This window comes from Dromiciops gliroides, chromosome 2 (genome assembly GCF_019393635.1).
Source record: "Dromiciops gliroides isolate mDroGli1 chromosome 2, mDroGli1.pri, whole genome shotgun sequence".
NCBI lineage: Eukaryota > Metazoa > Chordata > Mammalia > Microbiotheria > Microbiotheriidae > Dromiciops > Dromiciops gliroides.
Genome location: NC_057862.1, coordinates 395,006,958 through 395,027,570, shown reverse-complemented (window position 1 = coordinate 395,027,570; position 20,613 = coordinate 395,006,958). Strand labels below are relative to the sequence as shown.

General features: G+C 37.0%; 1 protein-coding gene across 3 annotated transcripts in view; it reads right to left on the bottom strand.

The window, feature by feature from the left end:
* The window catches only part of LOC122739708 (tyrosine-protein phosphatase non-receptor type substrate 1-like), a 28,487-nt gene extending 8,533 nt beyond the window's left edge, over positions 1 to 19,954 (bottom strand). The window contains exons 1-2 of one of the 3 annotated variants that reach the window (XM_043981363.1): positions 19,815 to 19,954; positions 10,637 to 10,954 (exon numbers count right to left, since the gene is read on the bottom strand). In XM_043981363.1, coding sequence (XP_043837298.1) covers positions 10,637 to 10,954; positions 19,815 to 19,878 — 382 coding nt within the window. In that variant the 5' untranslated portion in view covers positions 19,879 to 19,954. Of the gene's footprint in view, positions 1 to 10,636; positions 10,955 to 19,578; positions 19,770 to 19,814 lie in introns of those variants that run through there. The other 2 variants (XM_043981361.1, XM_043981362.1) reach the window with 2 other exon arrangements.
* Between the last annotated feature and the right edge of the window lie 659 nt (positions 19,955 to 20,613).

Here is a 20,613-nt window from a genome sequence, read left to right as displayed (position 1 = left end):
ATTGCCCTGCCAAAAAAAAAAAAAGAAAAGAAAAAAAAAAAGAAAGAAAGGCAGCCCCTGCCCTCAAGGATATTACATTCTAATGATTCTATGTGTGGTCTTCACACATAAAAAGAAGCTGAAAAGGGTGTGTGTGTGTGTGTGTGTGTGTGTGTGTGTGTGTGTGTGTGTGTGTGTGTTTGGGGTGGTAAATCCTAATGCAGCCTGGTGAGAAATGAAGAAATGAGATAAAGTGTATTTTCAATGGGTACTTTTGGAAACCCAGACCCAATTCCATTTTAGGCTGCATGAATATGAATGCATGCATTCATTCATTCACTAAGTGCCTATCCTATGTCAGACACTTATCTCAGAATACAAAGATTAAAACCAAAACAGTCCCTACTTTTAAGAAGCCTAAATTCTAGTAGAGGAAGCAACAACAACATTTATGTAGAACATTAATGCAAAATACATTTAAAGTCATTTCAAGGGGAGAACAATAGCAAATAGAAAGTTCAGAACAAGCTTCCTAGAGGAGGTAGCCCTTGAGTTGAGCTTTGAAGGAATCTATGGATTCCATGAAGTAGTGGTAAGAAGGGAGTGTGTTCCAGGAATGTTCTAGCCTATACAAAGATCTAGAGGTCAGAAATGGGATGTCATGAACAGGGGAAAATCATCAGGTCAATCTGTTTGAATAGTCTGGTATTTAGGGGTAGGGAGGTAACAGGCTCATTCAGAAGAGATCTGAGGTTTTGTCTTTAATTTTGGGCACCAAATTTCTGAAAGGAGATTCACAAGTTGAGACATGTCCAGAGAAGGGTAACTACAGGCTACTGAAAGGCCTTGAGAAAGGCTATTTGAAGAGCTGTCAAAATAAACAAACAAATGAAGGAAGGAAGGAAGGAAGGAAGGAAGGAAGGAAGGAAGGAAGGAACAAATAAATGGAGGAAGGAGGTGTTTAGCTGTAAAAAAAAAAGGAGACAGGTGGGGGAGGAGACAATATCATTATTTTTAGATATCTGAAGGGCTGTCATTACCCAGAGGGAACAGACTTATTCTATTTGATAACAGAGGGGAGGATTAGGACCAATTGAGAAAAATTTGAAGTAGATTTGGGCTAAACATGAGGAATAACTTCTGAATAATCAGAGCGATTCATAGGACCATTAATCTAGAGCTGAAAAGACCCTCAAAGGCCATTAAGTCTTAACCCCCTCATTTATTTTCCCCACAATTAAATGTTAAAACAATTTTTAACATTTCTTTTAAAGTTTTGAGTTCCAAATTCTAGCCCTCCTTCCATCACAATCATATACCACAGTTTGTTCAGCCATTTCCCAGTTGATGGGCATCCCCTCAATTTTCAATTCTTGGCCACCACAAAAAAGAGCTGCTATAAATATTTTTGTACATGTGGGTCTTTCCCTCCCTCCTTTTGATCTCTTTGGGATACAGAACTATAGGTAGTATTGTTAGATCAAAGGTATGGGCATAGTTCCAAATTGTTCTCCAGAATGGTTGGATCAGTTCACAACTCCACCAATAATGCATTATTGTTTCAATTTTCCCATATCTTCTCCAACATTTATCATTTTCCTTTTTTGTCATATTAGCCAATCTGATAGGTGTGAGGTGATACCTTAGAGTTGTTTTAATTTGCATGTCTCTAATTTCAATCACAATTTCTCTAATCAATAGGGATTTAGAGCATTTTTTCATATGGTAATAGATAGCTTTGATTTCTTCATCTGGAAACTGCCTGTTCATATCCTTTGATCATTTCTCAATTGAGGGGATGACTTGTATTCTTATAAATTTTACTCAGTTCTCTATATAGTTGAGAAATGAGGCCTTTATAGTGTATATATACATACACACACACGCATATATATATATATATATATATATATATATATATATATATATAGTGAAATACTTGTTGTAAATACCCTCCCCCAGTTTTCTGCTTTCCTTTAAAAATTTTTTTTTTTGGTGGGGCAATGGGGGTTAAGTGACTTGCCCAGGGTCACACAGCTAGTGTCAAGTGTCTGAGGCTGGATTTGAACTCAGGTACTCCTGAATCCAGGGCCAGTGCTTTATCCACTGCACCACCTAGCTTCCCCTTCTGCTTTCCTTTTAATTTTGGATGCATTGATTTTGTTTTTGCAAAATCTTTTAAAATTTCTATAATCAAAATTATGTTTTACATTTTTATAACATGCTCTACATCTTGTTTGATCCTAAATTCTTCCCTCATCCATAGAAGTGACAGATAAACTATTCCAAGCTCTCTGAATTTGTTCATGGTATTACCCTTTTTGTGTAAATCATGCACCCATTTTGACCTTACTTTGATATATGGTGTAAGATGCTGGTGTAGACCTAGTTTCTGCCATACTGTTTTCTAGTTTCCCAGCAATTTTTGTGCCAAAAGCTTGGATCTTTGGGTTTATCATTTATTAGATTACTATTGTCATTTACTATAATATATTGTGTACCTAATCTATTCCATTGATCCACCACTCTATTTCTTAGGCAGTACCAGATTGTTTTCATAATTACTACTTTATAATTCAGTTTGATATCTGGTATGGCTAGACCACCATCCTTCATTTTTTTTATCAGCCCTTGATATTCTTGACCTTTTTCTCTTCCAAATGAATATTGTTTTTATTTTTTCTAGCTGTATAAAATAATTTTTGGTAGCTTGATTGGTACAGCACTAAATAAGTAAATTAATTTAGGGAGAATTGGCATTTTTATTATATTGGCTTGGTCTACCAATGAGAAATTAATATTTTTTTCCAATTGTTTAGATCTGACTTTGTGTGAAAAATGTTTTGTAACTGTGTTCATATAGTTCCCGGGTTTGTCTTGGCATGTAGACTGCCAAGTATTTTATATATCTACAATTATTTAAAATGGAATTTCTCTATCTCTTGCTGCTGGACTTTGTTGGTAATGTATAGAAGTGCTGATGATTTGTCTGTATTTTGCAACTTTGTATTCTGTTTTGTATTCTGCAACTTTGCTAAAGTTGTTAATTATTTCAACTAGTTTTTTTAGTTGATTCTTTAGGATTCTTAAAATACAACATCATATCATCTGCAAAGAGTGATAGTTTTGTTTCCTCATTGCCTATTCTAATTCCTTCAAATTCTTTTTCTTCTCTTATTGCTACAGCTAACATTTCCAATACGATATTGAATAAGAGGATTGATAATGGGCTTCCTTACTTTACCCCTAATTGTATTGGGAAAGCCTCTAGCTTATCCCCATTACAGATAATGCATGCTGATGGTTTTAGACAATATTACTTACCATTTTAAGGTAAGATCCATTTATTCCCATGCTTTCTCATTTTTTTTAATAAGAATAGGTGCCATATATTGTCAAAGGCTTTTTCCTGCATCTGTTGAGATAATCATATGATTTCTGTTGGTATTGTTATTAATAAGGTCAATTATGTTGATAGTTTTCCTAATAGCAAACCTGTCCTGCATTTCTGGTATAAATTCCACCTGGTTATCGTGTATGATCTTGGTGATATATTGCTATACTCTCCTTGGCAGTCTTTTATTTAAAATCTTTGCATCTATGTTCATTAGGGGAACTGGTCTATAATTTTCTTTCCCTGTTTTTGCTCTTCCTGGTTTAGGTATCAGCACCATATTTGTGTCATAAAAGGAATTTGATAGAACTCCTTCTTTACCTAATTTTCCAAATAGTTTAGATAGTGTTATATAGATTAATTGTTCTTTAAATGTTTGGTAGAATTTGCTTGTGAATGCATCTGGCCCTGGGAATTTTTTCTTAGGAAATTCATTGATATCTCATTTGATTTTTCTTTTCTAAGATTGGGTTTTTTAAGTATTCTATTTCTTCTTTTGTTAATCTGGGTAATTTCTATTTTTGTAGATATGCATCCATTTCATTTAGATTGTCAAATTTGTTGGAATATAATTGGACAAAATAGCTCCTAATAACTGTTTTAATTTCTTCTTCATTTGTGGTGAATTTACCTCTTTAATTTTTGAAACTAGTAATTTGGTTTTCTTTTTTCCTTTTTAAAAATAAAATTAATTGGGCAGCTAGGTGGCACAGTGGATAAAGCACTGGCCCTGGCTTCAGGAGGCACTGAGTTCAAATCTAGTCTCAGACACTTGACACTTACTAGCTATGTGACCCTGGGCAAGTCACTTAACTCTCAATTACCCCACCAAAAAACAATAAATTAAAAATTAAATTAACCAATGGTTTGTCTATTTTATTGTTTTTTTCATAAAACCAGCTTCTAGTTTTATTTATTAGTTCAATGGTTCTCTTATGTTCAATTTTAATAATCTCTTCTTTGATTTTCAGGATTTCCAATTTGGTGTTTGATTGGGGATTTATTTTTTTTCTAGTTTTTTTTTTTAGTTGTATGTCCAATCCATTGATCTGCTCTTTCTCTATTGATGTAAGCAATTAGACATATAAAATTTTCTCTAAGTATAGCTTTGGCTGCACCCCATAAATTTTGTTATGTTATCTCATTGTCATTTTCTTTAATGAAATTATCAATTGTTTCTATGATTTGTTCTTTGACAGCTATTTTTTTAGGATTAGCTTATTCAGTTTCCGATTAATTTTTAATCCTTATTTCCATTGCCCATTATTGAATGTAATTTTTTATTTCATTAAGATCTAAAAAGGATGCATTTACTATTTCTGCTTTTCTGCATTTGTTTGTGAGATTTTATGCCCCAATACATGGTCAATTTTTGTGTAGGTGCCAAGTACTGCATGTACTTTCTATTCCCATTGAATTTCCTCCATAGATCTATCATATCTGACTTCTCCAGAATTACATTCACCTCTTCAACTTCTTTCTTGTTTATTTTTGGTTAAATTTATCTAGTTCTGAGGGGAAAGTTGAGGTCCCCCACTAATATAGTTTGATTGTCTATTTCCTCCTGTGACTCATTCAACTTCTCCTTCAATAATTTAGATGCTGTACCATTTGGTGCATTTATGTTTAGTATGGATATTCATTGTCTGTGCTACCTTTCAGAAAGATATACTTTCCTTCCTTATCTCTTTTAATTAGATCTATTTTTACTTTTGCTTTGTCTGAGATCATGATTGCTACCCCTACTTTTTTTGCTTCAGCTGAAACATAATAGATTCTGATCTAGTCCCTTACCTTTACTCTGTGTTTCTGTGCTTCAGATGTATTTCTTATAAATAACATATTGTAGGATTCTGGTTTTTAATCCATTATGCTCTTTGCTTCTGTTTTATGGGTGAGTTTATTCCATTCACATTTATAGTTATGATAACTGTGTATTTCCCTTCATTCTATTTTTCCCTTGTTTATTCTTCTCTCTCTCTCTTATCTTCACCCTGTTCCTCCTCACAAGTGTTTTACTTCTGATCACTATCTCTCCCAATCTGCCCTCCTTTTTTAAAATCAGTAACCCCCCTTCTCTTATCCCTATCCCTTTTTACTTCCTTATAGGATAAGATAGATTTCTGTGTCCAACTGAGTGTGTATATTAATTCCTCTTTGAGCCAATTCTGATGAAAGTAAGGTTCAAGCTTTGACCACCCATCCCCAACTACCTCTCCATTATAATACTTCTTTCATTCCTCTTTTATATGAGATAATTTACCCTATTCTATCTTCCCCTTCCTTCTTCTCCCAGTGCAATATTCTTTCTTACCCCTTTATTTTATTTCTTTTGGGGGGATATCATCCCATCAAAATCACCTTATATCCATACTCTCTGTCCACATTTACTCCTTCTTTTTGCCATTATAGTAAGAAAGTTCTTATGTTACAAATATTATCTTGTCAAATAGGAATACAAACAGTTTAACTTTATTGTATCATTTATGTTTCTTCTAGTTTCTTTTTACTTTTTTATTTTTCCCTTGAGTCTTGTATTTGGAGATCATTTTTTTTATTCAGCTCTGTTCTTTTAATTAGGAATGTTTGAAAGTCCTCTATTTTATTAAATATCCATAGTCCTCTCCCCACCCCGGAGAATTATACTCAGTTTTTCTGGGTATGTTATTCTTGGTTGCAATGCTAATTCCTTTACCTTCTGGAATATCATGGTCCAAGATCTCTGGTTCTTTAATGTGAAAGTTGCCAAATCCCGTATAATCCTGATTGTAGCTCCATGATATTTGAATTGTTTCTTTTTGGCTGCTTGCAGTACTTTCTCATTGACCTGAAAACACTGGAATTTGAATATGATATTCCAAGGAGTTTTCATTTTGGGATCTCTTTTAGGTGGTGCTCAGTGAATTCTTTCAATTTCTATTTTACCCTCTGGTTCAGGGAAATTGTCCTTGATAATTTTTTGAAAGATGTTGTCTAGGCCTTTTTATTTTATCATAGCTTTCAGGTTGTCCAATTATTATTATTAAATTGGTTATTAAATGATCTCTCCTCAATCTATTTTGAAGATCAGTTGTTTTTCCAATGATAAATTTCATATTTTCTTCTATTATTTTCTTCTTTTGATTTTTTTTATCATATCTTGATGTCTCATGGAATCATTACTTGTCCAATCTAATTTTTAAAGAATTATTTTCTTCAGTGAATTTTTGTATATCTTTTCCCATGTTGTTGACTTTTTTCATGATTCTCTTGTATTACTCTCATTTCTTTCCCCAATTTTTCTTCTACTTCTCTAATTTGCTTTCCCCCCAACTCCTTCACTTTATTTTTTAAAATAATAAACATTTTTATTTATAGTTTTGAGTTCCAAATTTTACCCCACCTTTCCTCCCTTCCCTCCCCCTCCCTGAGGTGGTAAGCAATCAGATATGGGTTATACGTGTACAATTATGTAAAATATTACCATGTCATTTTGTACAAGAAAATGAATAAAAGAAAAAATGAAAGAATGTGAAAACTAGCATGCTTCAGTCTATGTTCAATCAATATCAGTTCTCCCTTTGGAGGTGGATAGTATGTTTCATCATTAGTCCTTTGGGATTGTCTTGGATCATTGTATTTCTGAGAATAGTTAAGTCATTCACAGTTCTTCACCAAACAATATTGCTATCTCTGTGTACAATGTTCTTTTGGTTCTGCTCACTTCACTATACATCAGTTCACACATGTTTTTCCAGGCCTTTCTGAAATCATCTTCCTTGTCATTTATTATAGCACAATAATTCTAATTTGCTTTTTAAAGACATTTTTAAGCTACTCCAGCAACTCTTTTTTGGACCTGAGGCCAAATTACATTTTTCTTTGAGGCTTCATATGTAGCCAACACTGTTGTTTTCTTCTGTTTGTGCCTCAATCCTTCCTGTCACCAGAGTAACTTTCTACAGTTAAGTTCTTTGTGTTTGTTTGTTTGCTCATTTTTCTGCTTATAATGTGACTTGGTATTTTTATGTGAGAGTTGGGCTCTGTTCCTGTACTGTCCCAGTGCTCAAGGGTCTTGCTACTGGTTTTCACTGGGCCTCAGAGCCTCCCTGCTGGCTTGTCCTGGGGATGCTCTCTGTTGATCTCCCTTGGGTATAAGATTTTACTGCTGGCCTGCTCTGGGGCAGGGCCTTACTGCTGGGTTGCTGTGGAAACAGGACCTCTCTGGTGGTTGGCTCTGAGAGAGGGATTTTTATTCTTCCTGGACCCTAGGGCATGGTCTCACTGTTGGTCAGCCCCAGGGGTGGGGTCTCACTACTGGTCAGCAATGGGAATGAGATTTTGCTGGTGGCCTGTGCTGGGGATGGTGGTGTTGAAGTGGGGCCTTCTTGTGCTGCACAGATTCCTGGCTTGCCTCCAGGGTGATGGCCTGAAGGATGGCAGGGCCTTGCTGGTGGATTGCTCCTGAGCTTGGAGCTCTGTTGTGAGGCTGACTGCTACTGCTCTAGGACTTTGCTTCCCTCCCACTCCAGTGAGACAGATCTTTTCTCCTGTGGTGGTATGCTGCTTCTCTGCTCCTACATTAGTTCTGTGGTGGTTTTCAAATTGTTTGGAGCAGAATTTGGGAGGACTCCAGGGGGTTCCTTTCTTATTCCACTGTATTGGCACTGGAAGTCGTACTCATTGTATAGATGAGTAGACTGAGGCTCAAAAAAGTAACTTGCCCAATTTTACACAGCTAATAAAGGTTGGAGGGAGAATTCAAATTTTAGTCTTTCTTTTTTTAAGTCCATTGCTCAATGGAACCAGGGACCTAAGTCTGCATCTACTTTTTTAAAAAATACATTTTTGGGGCAGCTAGGTGGTGCAGTGGATAGAGCACCGGCCCTGGAGTCAGGAGTACCTGAGTTCAAATCCAGCCTCAGACACTTAACACTTACTAGCTGTGTGACCCTGGGCAAGTCACTTAACCCCAATTGCCTCACTAAAAAAAAATTAAAAAAAATACATTTTCCCCAATAACATGTAAAAACAATTTTTAATATTCATTTTTTAAAATTTTGAGTTCCAAACTTACTTCCTTCTTCCCTCACCTCTCCCTTCCCGAAGACAATAAGCAATTTGATATAGGCTATATATGTGCAATCATGCAAAACATATTCCCATATTAGATTATGAAAGAAGAAATAGACCAAAAGAAAAAAAGAAACATGAAAAAAATAAAATAAAAAACAATATGTTTCAATCTGCATTCAGACTCTAAAGATTCTTCTCTGGAGGCAAATAGCATTTCCATCATAAGTCCTTTGGAATTGTCTTGGATCATTGTATTGCTGAGAATAGCTAAATCACTGACAATATTGCTGTTACTGTGTGCAATGTTCTCCTGCTTCTGCTTACTTCATTTTGCATCAGTAAGTAAATCTTTTCAGGAAGAACCCAAGTTTGAATCCTATCTCTGCTATCTTCTTTCTGGGAGACTAGCCACTGTAATTATCTAGAATTCCAAATTAGTGTCATTGCCAAAGAGGCAAGATGATGTGGTTGAAAACATAATGGTCATTTGCAGAGTAGTGAAGAACTCTGGAAAACTGAATTGTGGTACACAAATATAATGGAATATGTCTGTGCTGTAATAAATGATGACTATGATAGCCCCAGAAAAGCACAGGAACAGCTACATGAAGTGATGAAGGAAGAAGAGCTGGGAAAACTATTTATACAATAATTACAATAATATAAATAGAAAGAACAAGAGCAACAAAACCCTCAAAACTGAATCATAATGACCAAGATTGGTCCCAAAGAAGACACATGAGAAGGTAACTTTGTGCTTTGTAGAGGTTGAGGTCTATAGGTATGGGACACTGCTATGTTTGATTCTTCTTCTTTATTATTATAAAGAGCAGTTCTTTGGGAGGGGGAAGGGAAATGATGCAAAAACAAAAAGTAGGTATTAAAAAAGTAAAGGGCTAATGACCATTTGTTAGGCATTGGTGAAGAGGCCATTTATCTATTAGATTAGGGTTTGATCTTTAAGGTGTCTTGCAACTCTTAGCTTCTATGATTCATTGACCTTTCCCCAGGATCCAGAAGTGACAGCCAAGGAGCTAAAGAGACAGCAAGAAATATCTAGAAGAACTCTTTGCCAGAGAGGGTGGGAAACCAACTACCCCCCCACCAAGAATGAATAATACAAAAAGCAGAGTGCTTCCTAGAAGAACCATACATGGCTTCCTTGAAGACTCAGCTCAAATCCCACCCTCTTCAGAAGACTTTTCACTGTCATCCCACTGCTCATGCCTTCTTTCTGGGTCTACTTCCCATTTATGTTTGTATGTATAGACCTTGTTTTTAGATAATTGTTTGTATGCTGTAGTGTTTTTGCCTTTCAAAGTCTCCCCAGTGCGTACTGCATGCTTTGCATACAGTAAGTGCTTCATAAATGCTTGCTGATTGATTGAGTCATAACAAGAGGAAGAATCCCCAGGAAGTTAAGTTGGGATCTGGAGCCTGTGGAACATGAGAACTCATAGATCATAGGAGACCATAAGATTCAGAGTTGTAGGGGATCTTAGAGGTGATCTAGTGTACCTCTTTATTTTGCAGATCAGCAAACTGAGGCCCAGAAAGGATTAAGTATCTTAGAGTCACAGAACTTCAGTACTGAAAGGGTCCTAACAAGAATACAGGAAGGACCTGTGTCAGGATGGGGAATCCATGGTGTGTGAACTCCATCCCCCAGCCAGCTCTTAACTTGGTAGACTAAGATTTACTAGTCTGATAAGTCATAGAGAATTACCTGAAGCACATGCAAGTAGAGTGACTTACTCAGGGTCACATAGCTAATAAGTCTCAGAAGCAGAATTTGAATTCAGGTTTTCTTGACTCCATTTACAATACTCTTTATCTACTACACCACCTAGGTGACACAGCGGATAAAGTAATGGGTCACGAGCCAGAAGGACCTAAATTCAAATCCCACTTGTTTGACCCTGGTAAATTACTTAATCTCTCTCTGTCTGCCTCAGTTTCCTCATCTCTAACATGAGGGTAATAATAGTATGTATCTGGGAATCCATTGAGAAAATATTTATAAATCACTTAGCACGTTGTCCAGCACATAGTAGGCCCTTCTTAGATGTGTGTTCCCTACCCCCTCACCCTTTCCTGAGGTCATACAGGTAGGAAATAGCAGAGCTAGGTTTGGGATGTTGGCTCTCCTAGTCCACATCTGGTGATCTTTCCCCTGTATGCCTTTGCCTTTCTCTGGTTTGTACTCACCTAAAATGAGGCGGGTGCCACCCCCAGAGCTGTGCTCACTTTCAGGGTTTTTCTTGAACTTGACACAGTAGTAGATGCCTTCATCCTGGCTAGTGATGTTGCTTATGCGGATGTCGAAGATATGGTTTGTGTTGTTCACCTTCTGGACCCGGGGGTAGATGTCTTTGTCACAGAAGATGATCTGCTTATTAGGCCCAGTCCCCTTGAACCACTTCACTGGCCCAGGGGGGAGTACATTTTTCACTTTACAAGGCAGTATTGCTGAACCTCCAATGGTCGCTGTCACAGAGCTCAAGGGCTGCTCTATTTCTGTAGTATCTGAGAAAGAAAATAATCCAAGGGAGATTAGTTTGGGGAAGGGAGGGCAGGGAAGGAGAGGGGTGAGATTTGCCATTCTATTTTAGAGGTGGTTGTGGTGTATTGACAAGAGCTTTGGTTGAGGAATTAGGAGACTCAGCTTCCAGGGCGCAGTATGGCACAATGGAAAGGGGGCTAGATTTTAATCTCAGCTGGGCCATTTACCATCAGGGTGACCTGGGGCAAGTCATTTTAGCTATTTAAATCCTCTAGGCCATGGTCTTCATTTGCAAAAATGAAGGGATTGGACTGGAGGGCCTCCAATGTCCCTCCCAGATCTAAATCTAAGATCTGATGTTTGGGGGGAGGTACCCACTCTGGGCTTTGTTGTTGTTGTTGTTGTTTGTCAAATGGATTCATTTGGATTAGGCCATTTTAGAATCCCACATTCTTAGTCCAATGCTCTAATGTCCCTTCCAGCTCCCACATTCTGAGCTCTAATATGCTTTATAACACTCTAATTATAATGAATATCTAATTTATAATCATTTATTACACTCTAATTCTGAGAGCCCAACATGAACCTGAGACTCTTTGCTTCTATGGCAGGCCTTGTCTGTTCTGTCTCAGAGATTTTGTCCGTGTTAATATTAAGCCCCTTAAGGAGAGAAGGATTTGGTGATTCTTTGAGGCCTGGGTTTGGATCTGCCTCTGAGGCTGGGCATAAGCTCCCCTGCTATGATGAACAAGGAAGAGTTGAAAAACTTGCCCTGGTTTCTGTCTGTAGATAGAGCAGCTGCAGGAGGGAAATGATTTACACAGAGATTTTTTTTTAGACTCTAAACTAGGTTGACCTCTGGCAGCCTAGCCCTTGGCTTCTCCTTTTTTCTGCCTCTTTCTATAGTTGGACCAGATGGTTTCCAAGATGCCTTCTGATGGTCTGCAAACTCAAGTCACTGCTAAGTAAACAAAGGATACTTACCAATGCTTCACAATGGTAAAATACTTGAGCCGTAGAATGTCAGAGATTTGGAGAGTCCTTAGAATATAGAATGTCAGGCCTGAAAGAGGCCATAGGAAACAGAATGTCAGAGTTGGGTAGAGCCCCAGAGCTTAGAATATCAGAGCTGGATGGGGCCTTAGAATATGGAATGTTAGCCTGGAAGAGGCTTTAGGAAATGGAATATCAGGCCTGGAAATTCCTCTAGAACAGAATGTTAGAACTGGAAGATACTATACAGATCTGACTCCCTTACTTTACAGAGGAGGGAACCAAGGCCCACTGAAAAAGTGACTTGCTCAAGGTCACACAGAGAGTTGAACCCTGGACCTACTAGACCTCCCACCCCACGAAGCAGTACTTCTTTCATTAATAGCACAGAACATTGTAGAGAGATAGAATTTCATAACTGTAAGGGTCCTAACAAAAGTACAGGAAGAATCTGTGTCAGGATAAGGAACTCCTGGTATGTAAACTCCTTCCACCAACCAGCCCACAATTTAGTAGACTATTACTTAGTTGTCTAATAATTTCTAAGGAACTGCCTGAAACACATGAAGATAGAATGACTAGCGTTGGTTTGCAGTGTTTATAAGTATCAGAGGAAGGATCTGAATCCAAATTTTTTTACTACAATCCCAGCAGGCTCTATCCACTACACCAAACTGCCTATAAGGAATAGGAATTAGAATCTCTTTATAGCCCACATTCCTATGTTGCTTTAGAGTTTACAAAGGGCTTTGTTCTCATCAATCATATGAGGTAGGGAGTTTATTATTATCTGTACTCTACAGATGAGAAGACTGAGACCCAGAGAAGGAGAGTGACTAAGCCATGGTCACATAGGTAGGAAGATCAACCAATCAATCAGTATTTATTAAGTTGCTGGTTATGTGCCAAACACTGTGTTGAGTGGTAGATCAGAGGTTGGCCTAGAATGGTTGGTGGGGCTCCCAGGTGAATTTTTTGGACTATCTTATAATCAACTACTGAAGTCATAATAAAAGAAAAGAGAAAGTAAACAAGTTTTTTATTTATTTTTAACATTCATATTTTAAAATTTTGAGTTTCAAATTTTCTCCCTTACTCCCTCCTTTCCCCCATTCATTGAGAAGGCAAACTATATGATACTTACAATACATGTGAAGTCATGCAAAATATATTTCCATATTAGCCATATTGCCAAAAAAAACAAGAAAAAGAAAGTGAAAGAAAATATGCTTCAATATGCACTCAATTTATCAGTTCTTTCTCTGGATATGGATAGCATTTTTCATCATAAATCCTTTGAAATTGTCTTGGATCTTTGTATTGGTCAGAGTAACTAATTCTTTTACAGTTGACCATTGTTACAATATTGTTGTTACCATGTACACTGTTCTTCTGCTTCTGCCTACTTCCCTTTGCATCAGTTCATGAAAATATTTCCAGATTTTTCTGTAAGCATCCTGCTTGTCGTTTCTTTTAGCATAATAGAATTCTATCATAATCATATACTACAACTTGTTTACCCATTCCCCAGTTGATGGGTAGCCTCTCAATTTCTAATTTTTTACCACCACTAAGAGAGCTGCCATAAATATTTTGCTACATATAAGTTCTTTTCCTTTTTTTTTTTAATCTCTTTGGGATGCAAACCTAGTAGTGCTATTGCTGGATCAAAGGATATGCACAATTTTATAGCTTTTGGGACAGAGTTTCAAATTATTCTCCAAAGTGGTTGAATCAGGTCTACCAACAGTGTATTACTATCCCAATTTTTCCCACATCCCCTCCAACATTTGTAATTTTCCTTTCCTAAAATATTAGCCAATCTGATACATGTGAGGTGGTACCTCACAGTTGCATTTCTCTAATCAATAATGATTTAGAAGGGACAGCTAGGTGGCACAGTGGATAAAGCACCGACCCTGGATTCAGGAAGATCTGAGTTCAAATCTGGCCTCAGACACTTGACACTTGACAGCTAGTAAGCTGTGTGACCCTGGGCAAGTCACTTAACCCTCATTGCCCCACAAAAAAATAGTTATTTAGAGCATTTTTCATATGACTATAGATAGCTTTTATTTATTCTTCTGAAAACTATCTGTTCATATCCTTTGACCATTTTATCGATTGGTGAATGGTTAGCAATGACAATTTTTAGATGGGCTGTGGTAGGATGAGTACATTAATGTATTGTTAGTGGAGTTGTGAAATGGTTCAATTATCTTGGAAAACAATTTGGAACTACTCCCCAAAAGTTACTAAGCTGTGCATTCCTTTTGACCCAGTGATAGAACTGCTAGGCACATACCTCCAAAGAGATTAAAGACAGGGGAAAGATCCATATGTATTTATATATATGTATATATATATATGTTTATATATATGTTTATATCAGCAGTTTTTATTGTAGCAAAGAACTAGAAACAAAGTGAGTGCCTATGAAATGAAGAATGGGTGAATAAATCATGGCATGTGAATGTAATGGACTATTATTGCATGTAAGAAATGACCAAAGGGACAGATTCTGAGAAACCTGAGAAGATTTGTATGAATTGATGTAAGTAATCAGAATCAGGAGAACAATTTATATACCACAATATTGTGAAGGAAAACAACTTTGAAAGACCTAGAACTCTCACCACCAATGAAGATAAAATTAAAGCAATTATTAGGAGCTATTTTGCTCAATTACATGCCAATAAATTTAACAATCTAAATGAAATGGATAAATATTTACAAAAATATAAATTGTCCAGATTCACAGAAAAGGAAATAGAATACTTAAGCAAAACCCTATCTTAGAAAAAAAAATTGAACAAGCCATCAATTAACTTCCTAAGAAAAAATCCTCAGGACCAGATGGATTCACAAGTCAATTCCACCAAACATTTAAAGAACAATTAATTCTAATGTTACATAAACTATTTTGAAAAATAGGCGAAGAAGGACTTTTTATATCTGATTGCTTGCCTTCTTGAGGAAGGGGAGGGAAGGGAGGGAGGGAGAAAAATTTGGAACTCAAAATCTTACAAAAATGAATGTTGAAAACAATCTTTACATGTAGTTAGAAAAGAAAATACTATAAAGAAAAAATAGGCAAAGAAGGAATTCCGCTAAATTCCTTTTATAACACAAATATGATGCTGATACTTAAACCAGAAAGAGCAAAGACAGAGAAAGAAAACTATAGACCAATTTCCCTAATGAATATTGATGCAAGATTTTTAAATAAAAATGTAGGAAGGAGATTACAGTAATATATCACAAAGATCATATACTATGATGAGGAATTTATACCAGAAATGTAAGGCTGGTTAAATATTAGAAAAACTATCAGCTTAATTGACCATATCAATAAAAATACTCCCCAAACCTTATGACTATCTCAATAGATGAATTAAAAGCTTTTGACATTATTATTAAAAACATATAACATAGAAAGCATATGAAAAATGGAGATTTCTTTAAAATTATAAGTATTATCTATCTAAAACCATCAGCAAGCATTATGTGTATTAGGGACAAGCTAGAAGCCTTGCCAATAAGATCAGGAGTGAAGCAATGATGCCCATTATTACCACTATTCTTCAATATTTTACTATAAATGTTAGCTATAGGGACAGCTAGGAGGCGTAGTGGATAAAGCACCAGCCCTAGATTCAGGAGTTCAAATCTGGCCTCAGACACATGACACTTACTAGCTGTGTGACCTTGGGCAAGTCCCTTAACCCTCATTGCCCCACCGAAAGAAAGAAAGAAAGAAAGAAAGAAAGAAAGAAAGAAAGAAAGAAAGAAAGAAAGAAAGAAAGAAAGAAATGCTAGCTATAGCAATAATAGAAGAAAAAGAAACTGAAGGAATTAGAATAAGCAATGAGGGAATAAAACTATCACTCTCTGCAGAAGATATGATGGTATACTTGGAGAATCCTAGAGAATCCACTAAAAAACTAGTTGAAATTATTAATGACTATAGCAAAGTTGTAGGACATAAAATAAATGCATATAAATCATCAGCATTTCTATATACAACCAACAAAGTCCAGCAGCAAGAGATAGTAAGAAAAATTCCATTTACAATAAATGTATACAATATGAAATATTTCAAGACAAACCCAGGAACTATATGAACACAATTATAAAACACTTTTAACACAAGTAAAGTCAGATCTAAACAATTAGAAAAATATCAATTGCTCTTGAGTGGGCTAAGCCAATATAATAAAAATGACAATTCTTCCTAAATTAATTTTTTTATTCAGTGTCATACCAATCAAGCTACCAAAAATTATTTTATACAGCTGGAAAAAAATGATAAAAAAATTCATTTGGAAAAACAAAAGGTCAAGAATATCAAGGGAATCAATTTTAAAAATGAGGAAAAAATGTGGCTTATCCCTACTAGATCTGTACAACAAAGTGGTAATGATCAAAATAATCTGGTATTAAGAAATAGAGTAGCAGATCAGTAGAATAGATTAGATGTACAGTATACAGAATTAAGTGGCCATAGTAATCTAATATTTGATAAACCCAAAGACCCAAGTTTTAGGGCAAGAACTCACTATTTGACAAAAACTGCTTGGAAAAATGGAAAGTAGTTTGGCAGAAACTAAGCATAGACCATCACCTGACATCATATACCAAGTTAAAGTCAAAATAGGTACATGATTTAGACATAAAGGGTGATATCATAAGCAAATTAGAGAACCATGGAAACAATTGGCTGACAGATCTATGGATAAGGAAAGAGTTGATGATCAAGGAGGTAAAATGAATAATTTTGATTACACAAAATTAAACAGTTTTTGCACAAGCAAAACTAGTGCAGCCAAAATTAGAAGGCGGGAAACTGGGGAGACATTTTTACAGCAAGTTTTTCTGATAAAGGGCTCATTTCCCAAATATATAGAGAACCGAGTCAAATTTATAAAAAAATATAAGTCACTCCTGAAGTGATAATTTGTCAAAGGATATGAACAGGAATCAAAGATATCTAAAGTCAAATGAAAAAATGCCCTAAATCACTACTGATCAGAGAAATGTAAATTAAAACATATATATATAAATGTTGGAGGGGGTGTGGGAAAATTGGGAAAATGCACTGTTGGTGGAGTGGTGAACTGATTCAACCATTTGGGAGAGTAATTGAAAACTATGCCCCAAATAGATAAAACAGGAAAAGAACTTATATGTAGCAAAATATGTATAGCAGCTCTTTTAGTGGTGGTAAAGAATTAGAAATTTAGGGGATAACCATCAATTTAGGAATGGCTAAACAAGTTGTGGTATATGATTGTGATGGAATTCTATTGTGCTATAAGAAATGACAAGCAGGATGCTTTTAGAAAAATCTGGGAAGATTTACATGAAGTGATGCAGAGTCAAATGAGCAGAACCAGAAGAACATTGTACACAGTAACAACAATATAATAACAAAGATCAACTATAAAAGACTTAGCTACTCTGACCAATACAAAGATCCAAGACAATTCTAAAGGACTCATGTTGAAAAATACTATCCTCCTCCAGAGAAAGAACTGATGAAGTCTGAATGAAGATCAAAGGATACTTTTAAAAACTTTCATTATTTTTCTGTTTTCTTTCACAACATGACTAATATGGAAATATATTTTGCATGACTGCACATGTATAGCCTATATCAAATCACCTGCCTTCTCAACTAGGAGGAAGAGGTGGGAGGGAAGGAGGGAGAACATTTGGAACTTAAAATTTTAAAAAACAAGTTTAATTATTTTTACATGTAATTAGAAAAAAAATAAAATATTTTATCTTTGGTCTACTTATAAAGAAAAGACTTAGAACTCTAATCAATAACCAATCACAACTCCAGATGAATAATTGTAGAGCATGCCTATCATTTCTTGGTAGAGACAGGATGGATTATCAGCAGAATGATACATATATTCCCAGACATGACCAGCACAACACAAATGTGTTTTGCTTTACTATACTTTCTTGTCACAATAGAGAGCTTTTGTAGGGGTGGGAGGTGTGTGTGAGGGAGGAGTGTAGGGATACAAAAAAAAAAAGGAGAAAAGAGTGGCAATGAAACATTTAAACAGAAGAGGGAAGAAGAAAGTTCAGAAGGGAATACAAACAGGGCAATGCAGGTAATACTATTCTATATTTATTGTATGTTAGTAAAAACATTCTATAGCTATATGTAATTGATTAATGGGTTTGTGGATAATCTTTTTTTTCTGGCTGATACACATGAAAATATTCATGTTTGTTGATTTTCTAATTCACGATAAAAGAAAAGAGGAGTCCTTGAAGGAAGGGAGACTACCCAGACAGTGCCCATGGAGGAACTTTCTAAGTAGGTGACTCACCTGGATGTAGCAGGGTCATCTGGTAGAAGATGGCAATGTGCAGAATTCCCTGATATGTGCAGAGAGCCAAGAAGGCAGGAAGAACTCAAAGTAGAGAGGAGGAAAGAACAGGGAAGAAAACAATGGCTGCTCACTAGGAGTGACTGGGGACAAAGCCATTCCGTCACAACCATCTACCTCCTGTCCATACCATAGGGAAGTTCTGCTGGTGAGCCAGGAAAAAAACAGGAAAAAAACACTTAAAACCTTTTTCCTGAGACACAGCCTGATGCAACTTTCCACCAGGAGATCTGGATTCTAATCCTGACTGTCCCAAATTATCACGTGACTTTAGGCCAGTTCTTTCCCTCTCAGGACTTTGGTTTCTTCACCTACCAAATGAGGAAGTCAGAACCAATTAGATCCCCTTCCTGCTGTACTATTTTATGTTCTGTTTCCTAAGGTCTTTCCATCTCTGTCATTGTAAATTCAGTTCAGTCAGTTGTTTTTCAATCATGTCCAACTCTTCATGACCCCATTTGGGGTTGTCTTGGCAAAGATACTGGAGAGGTTTGCCATTTCTTTCTCCAGCATATTTTACAGATGAGGAAACTGAGGCAAACAGGGTTAAATGACTTGCCCAGGGTCACACAGCTAGTAAGTGTCTGAGACCAGATTTGGACTCAGGAAGATGAGCCTTCCTTATTCTAAGACCAGTCTTCTATCCACTGCACCACCTAGCTACTCTAGGGTCATCTTAAATACCATCTATTAACAGCCTTTCTAATCGGAGCAGTCTATCATCTACTGTGCCTTATAACATTAATTTTCTAAATCTATGAGCTCTCCCACTAGTCACAACATGCAACTGGAAGTTCACATGCGATCCAGCCTTGTAATTTCAGGATTTTATAAGGCAGGCCCCGCGCGTGTGTGTGTGTGTGTGTGTGTGTGTGTGTGTGTGTGTGTGTGTGTGTGTGTGTGTGTGTGTGGAGGGAGGGAGATCATGGGATTGATTATACATTAAAAGCTGGGAGACCTCAGAAGCTTTGCAAATGAGGATATTGAGATCTAGGGAGGATAAATGACTTTCCAAAGGTCACAAAGGCAGTGTGAGAGGTAGTATTTAAACCCAAGTCCCCTGAGTCCAGCCAGTGTTCTTTCTATTTATACCACACAACTACTGTTGTAGGGGTTGGAACCTGGAATTCCCTACCTGAGCCCCTGGACAAGGCCAATGCTGTCGTCTGCACAGCCTTTACCTTTCATGCAGCCTCACACCCCGCCCTCTGCCTCTCCCCTCTCTTACTGAACTACTCTCCTACCTCCATCCTGTTGGTATCTTCCAAGGAGTCCAGGATTGGGAGCCATGCTACTCAGTGAACTAGGGTCCTACCTCAGGAGACAGGCAGTATGTTTTCGCATGGGCATTCAAGGAATAAAACCAGCCCAGAAGAGGAGTCAGGCCCACCCCCAGCCTTTTCTCGCTACTTCCTTTCTTCCTTCTGAACTTCGTCCCCTATCCTGGCTTCTGCAACAACTTAGGGCCCTCAGGACTCACCAGCCCACGCCCAGCTGTTGAACACAGTCAGCAGAGCTGAAGCCCAGAAACTCAGAGAAAACATGCTGTGACTCTCCCCTCTGGTTTGAAACTCCAAGCGTAGCTCAGCGGTAGAAACAGGAAAAGGAAGTGGGAAAGAGCTGAACTTTACAAGTTAACCCTTTGAAGCATTGTCTCTCCAGGAGAGGGGAGATGACTCCAAAGTCCTTGGCAGGATTTCAGGAAGCTTAGTTTCCAGTGACTCACCAGGTCACCCTCATGTGATAAGTAGTAAGTTCTTCCATCTTCTCTTCTTCCCACAAAGTTAACTGGCTAATCACTTAGCCTTAGTTTCCTTCTCTGTGACATGAAGAGGTTCGATTAAATGCTTTCCAAATTCCCCGAAGCTCAAACTATTCTATAGTCTGTGTTCTCATATCCCTTTCAGTTCCAGCATCCCATCCATAAAGACCCTCAGGATGGTTTCTCTGAGAAGTGGAATCACCTTAGGGAAAAGAGGGAAGTAGATACATTTCATTGACAGAAACAGGGTTTGAGCTGAAAGAGACTTTAAAAATCATATAATCCAAAGCCCTTGTTTTACAAATAAGGAAATTGAGGCCCAGAGAGAAAATGTCAAAGTTATAACCATAGAATCATAGATCCTATAGCTGAGACCTCAGGGGCTATCTAAGCATTTTATAAATGGGAAAACTGAGTCCCAAGGAGGTGAGTAACTTGTCCCCCCTCCCCCGCCCAAGGTAACATCAGAAATGGAGGTCATCTGACTTATTGGTTAGAGCTGAGATCAGGTATAAAC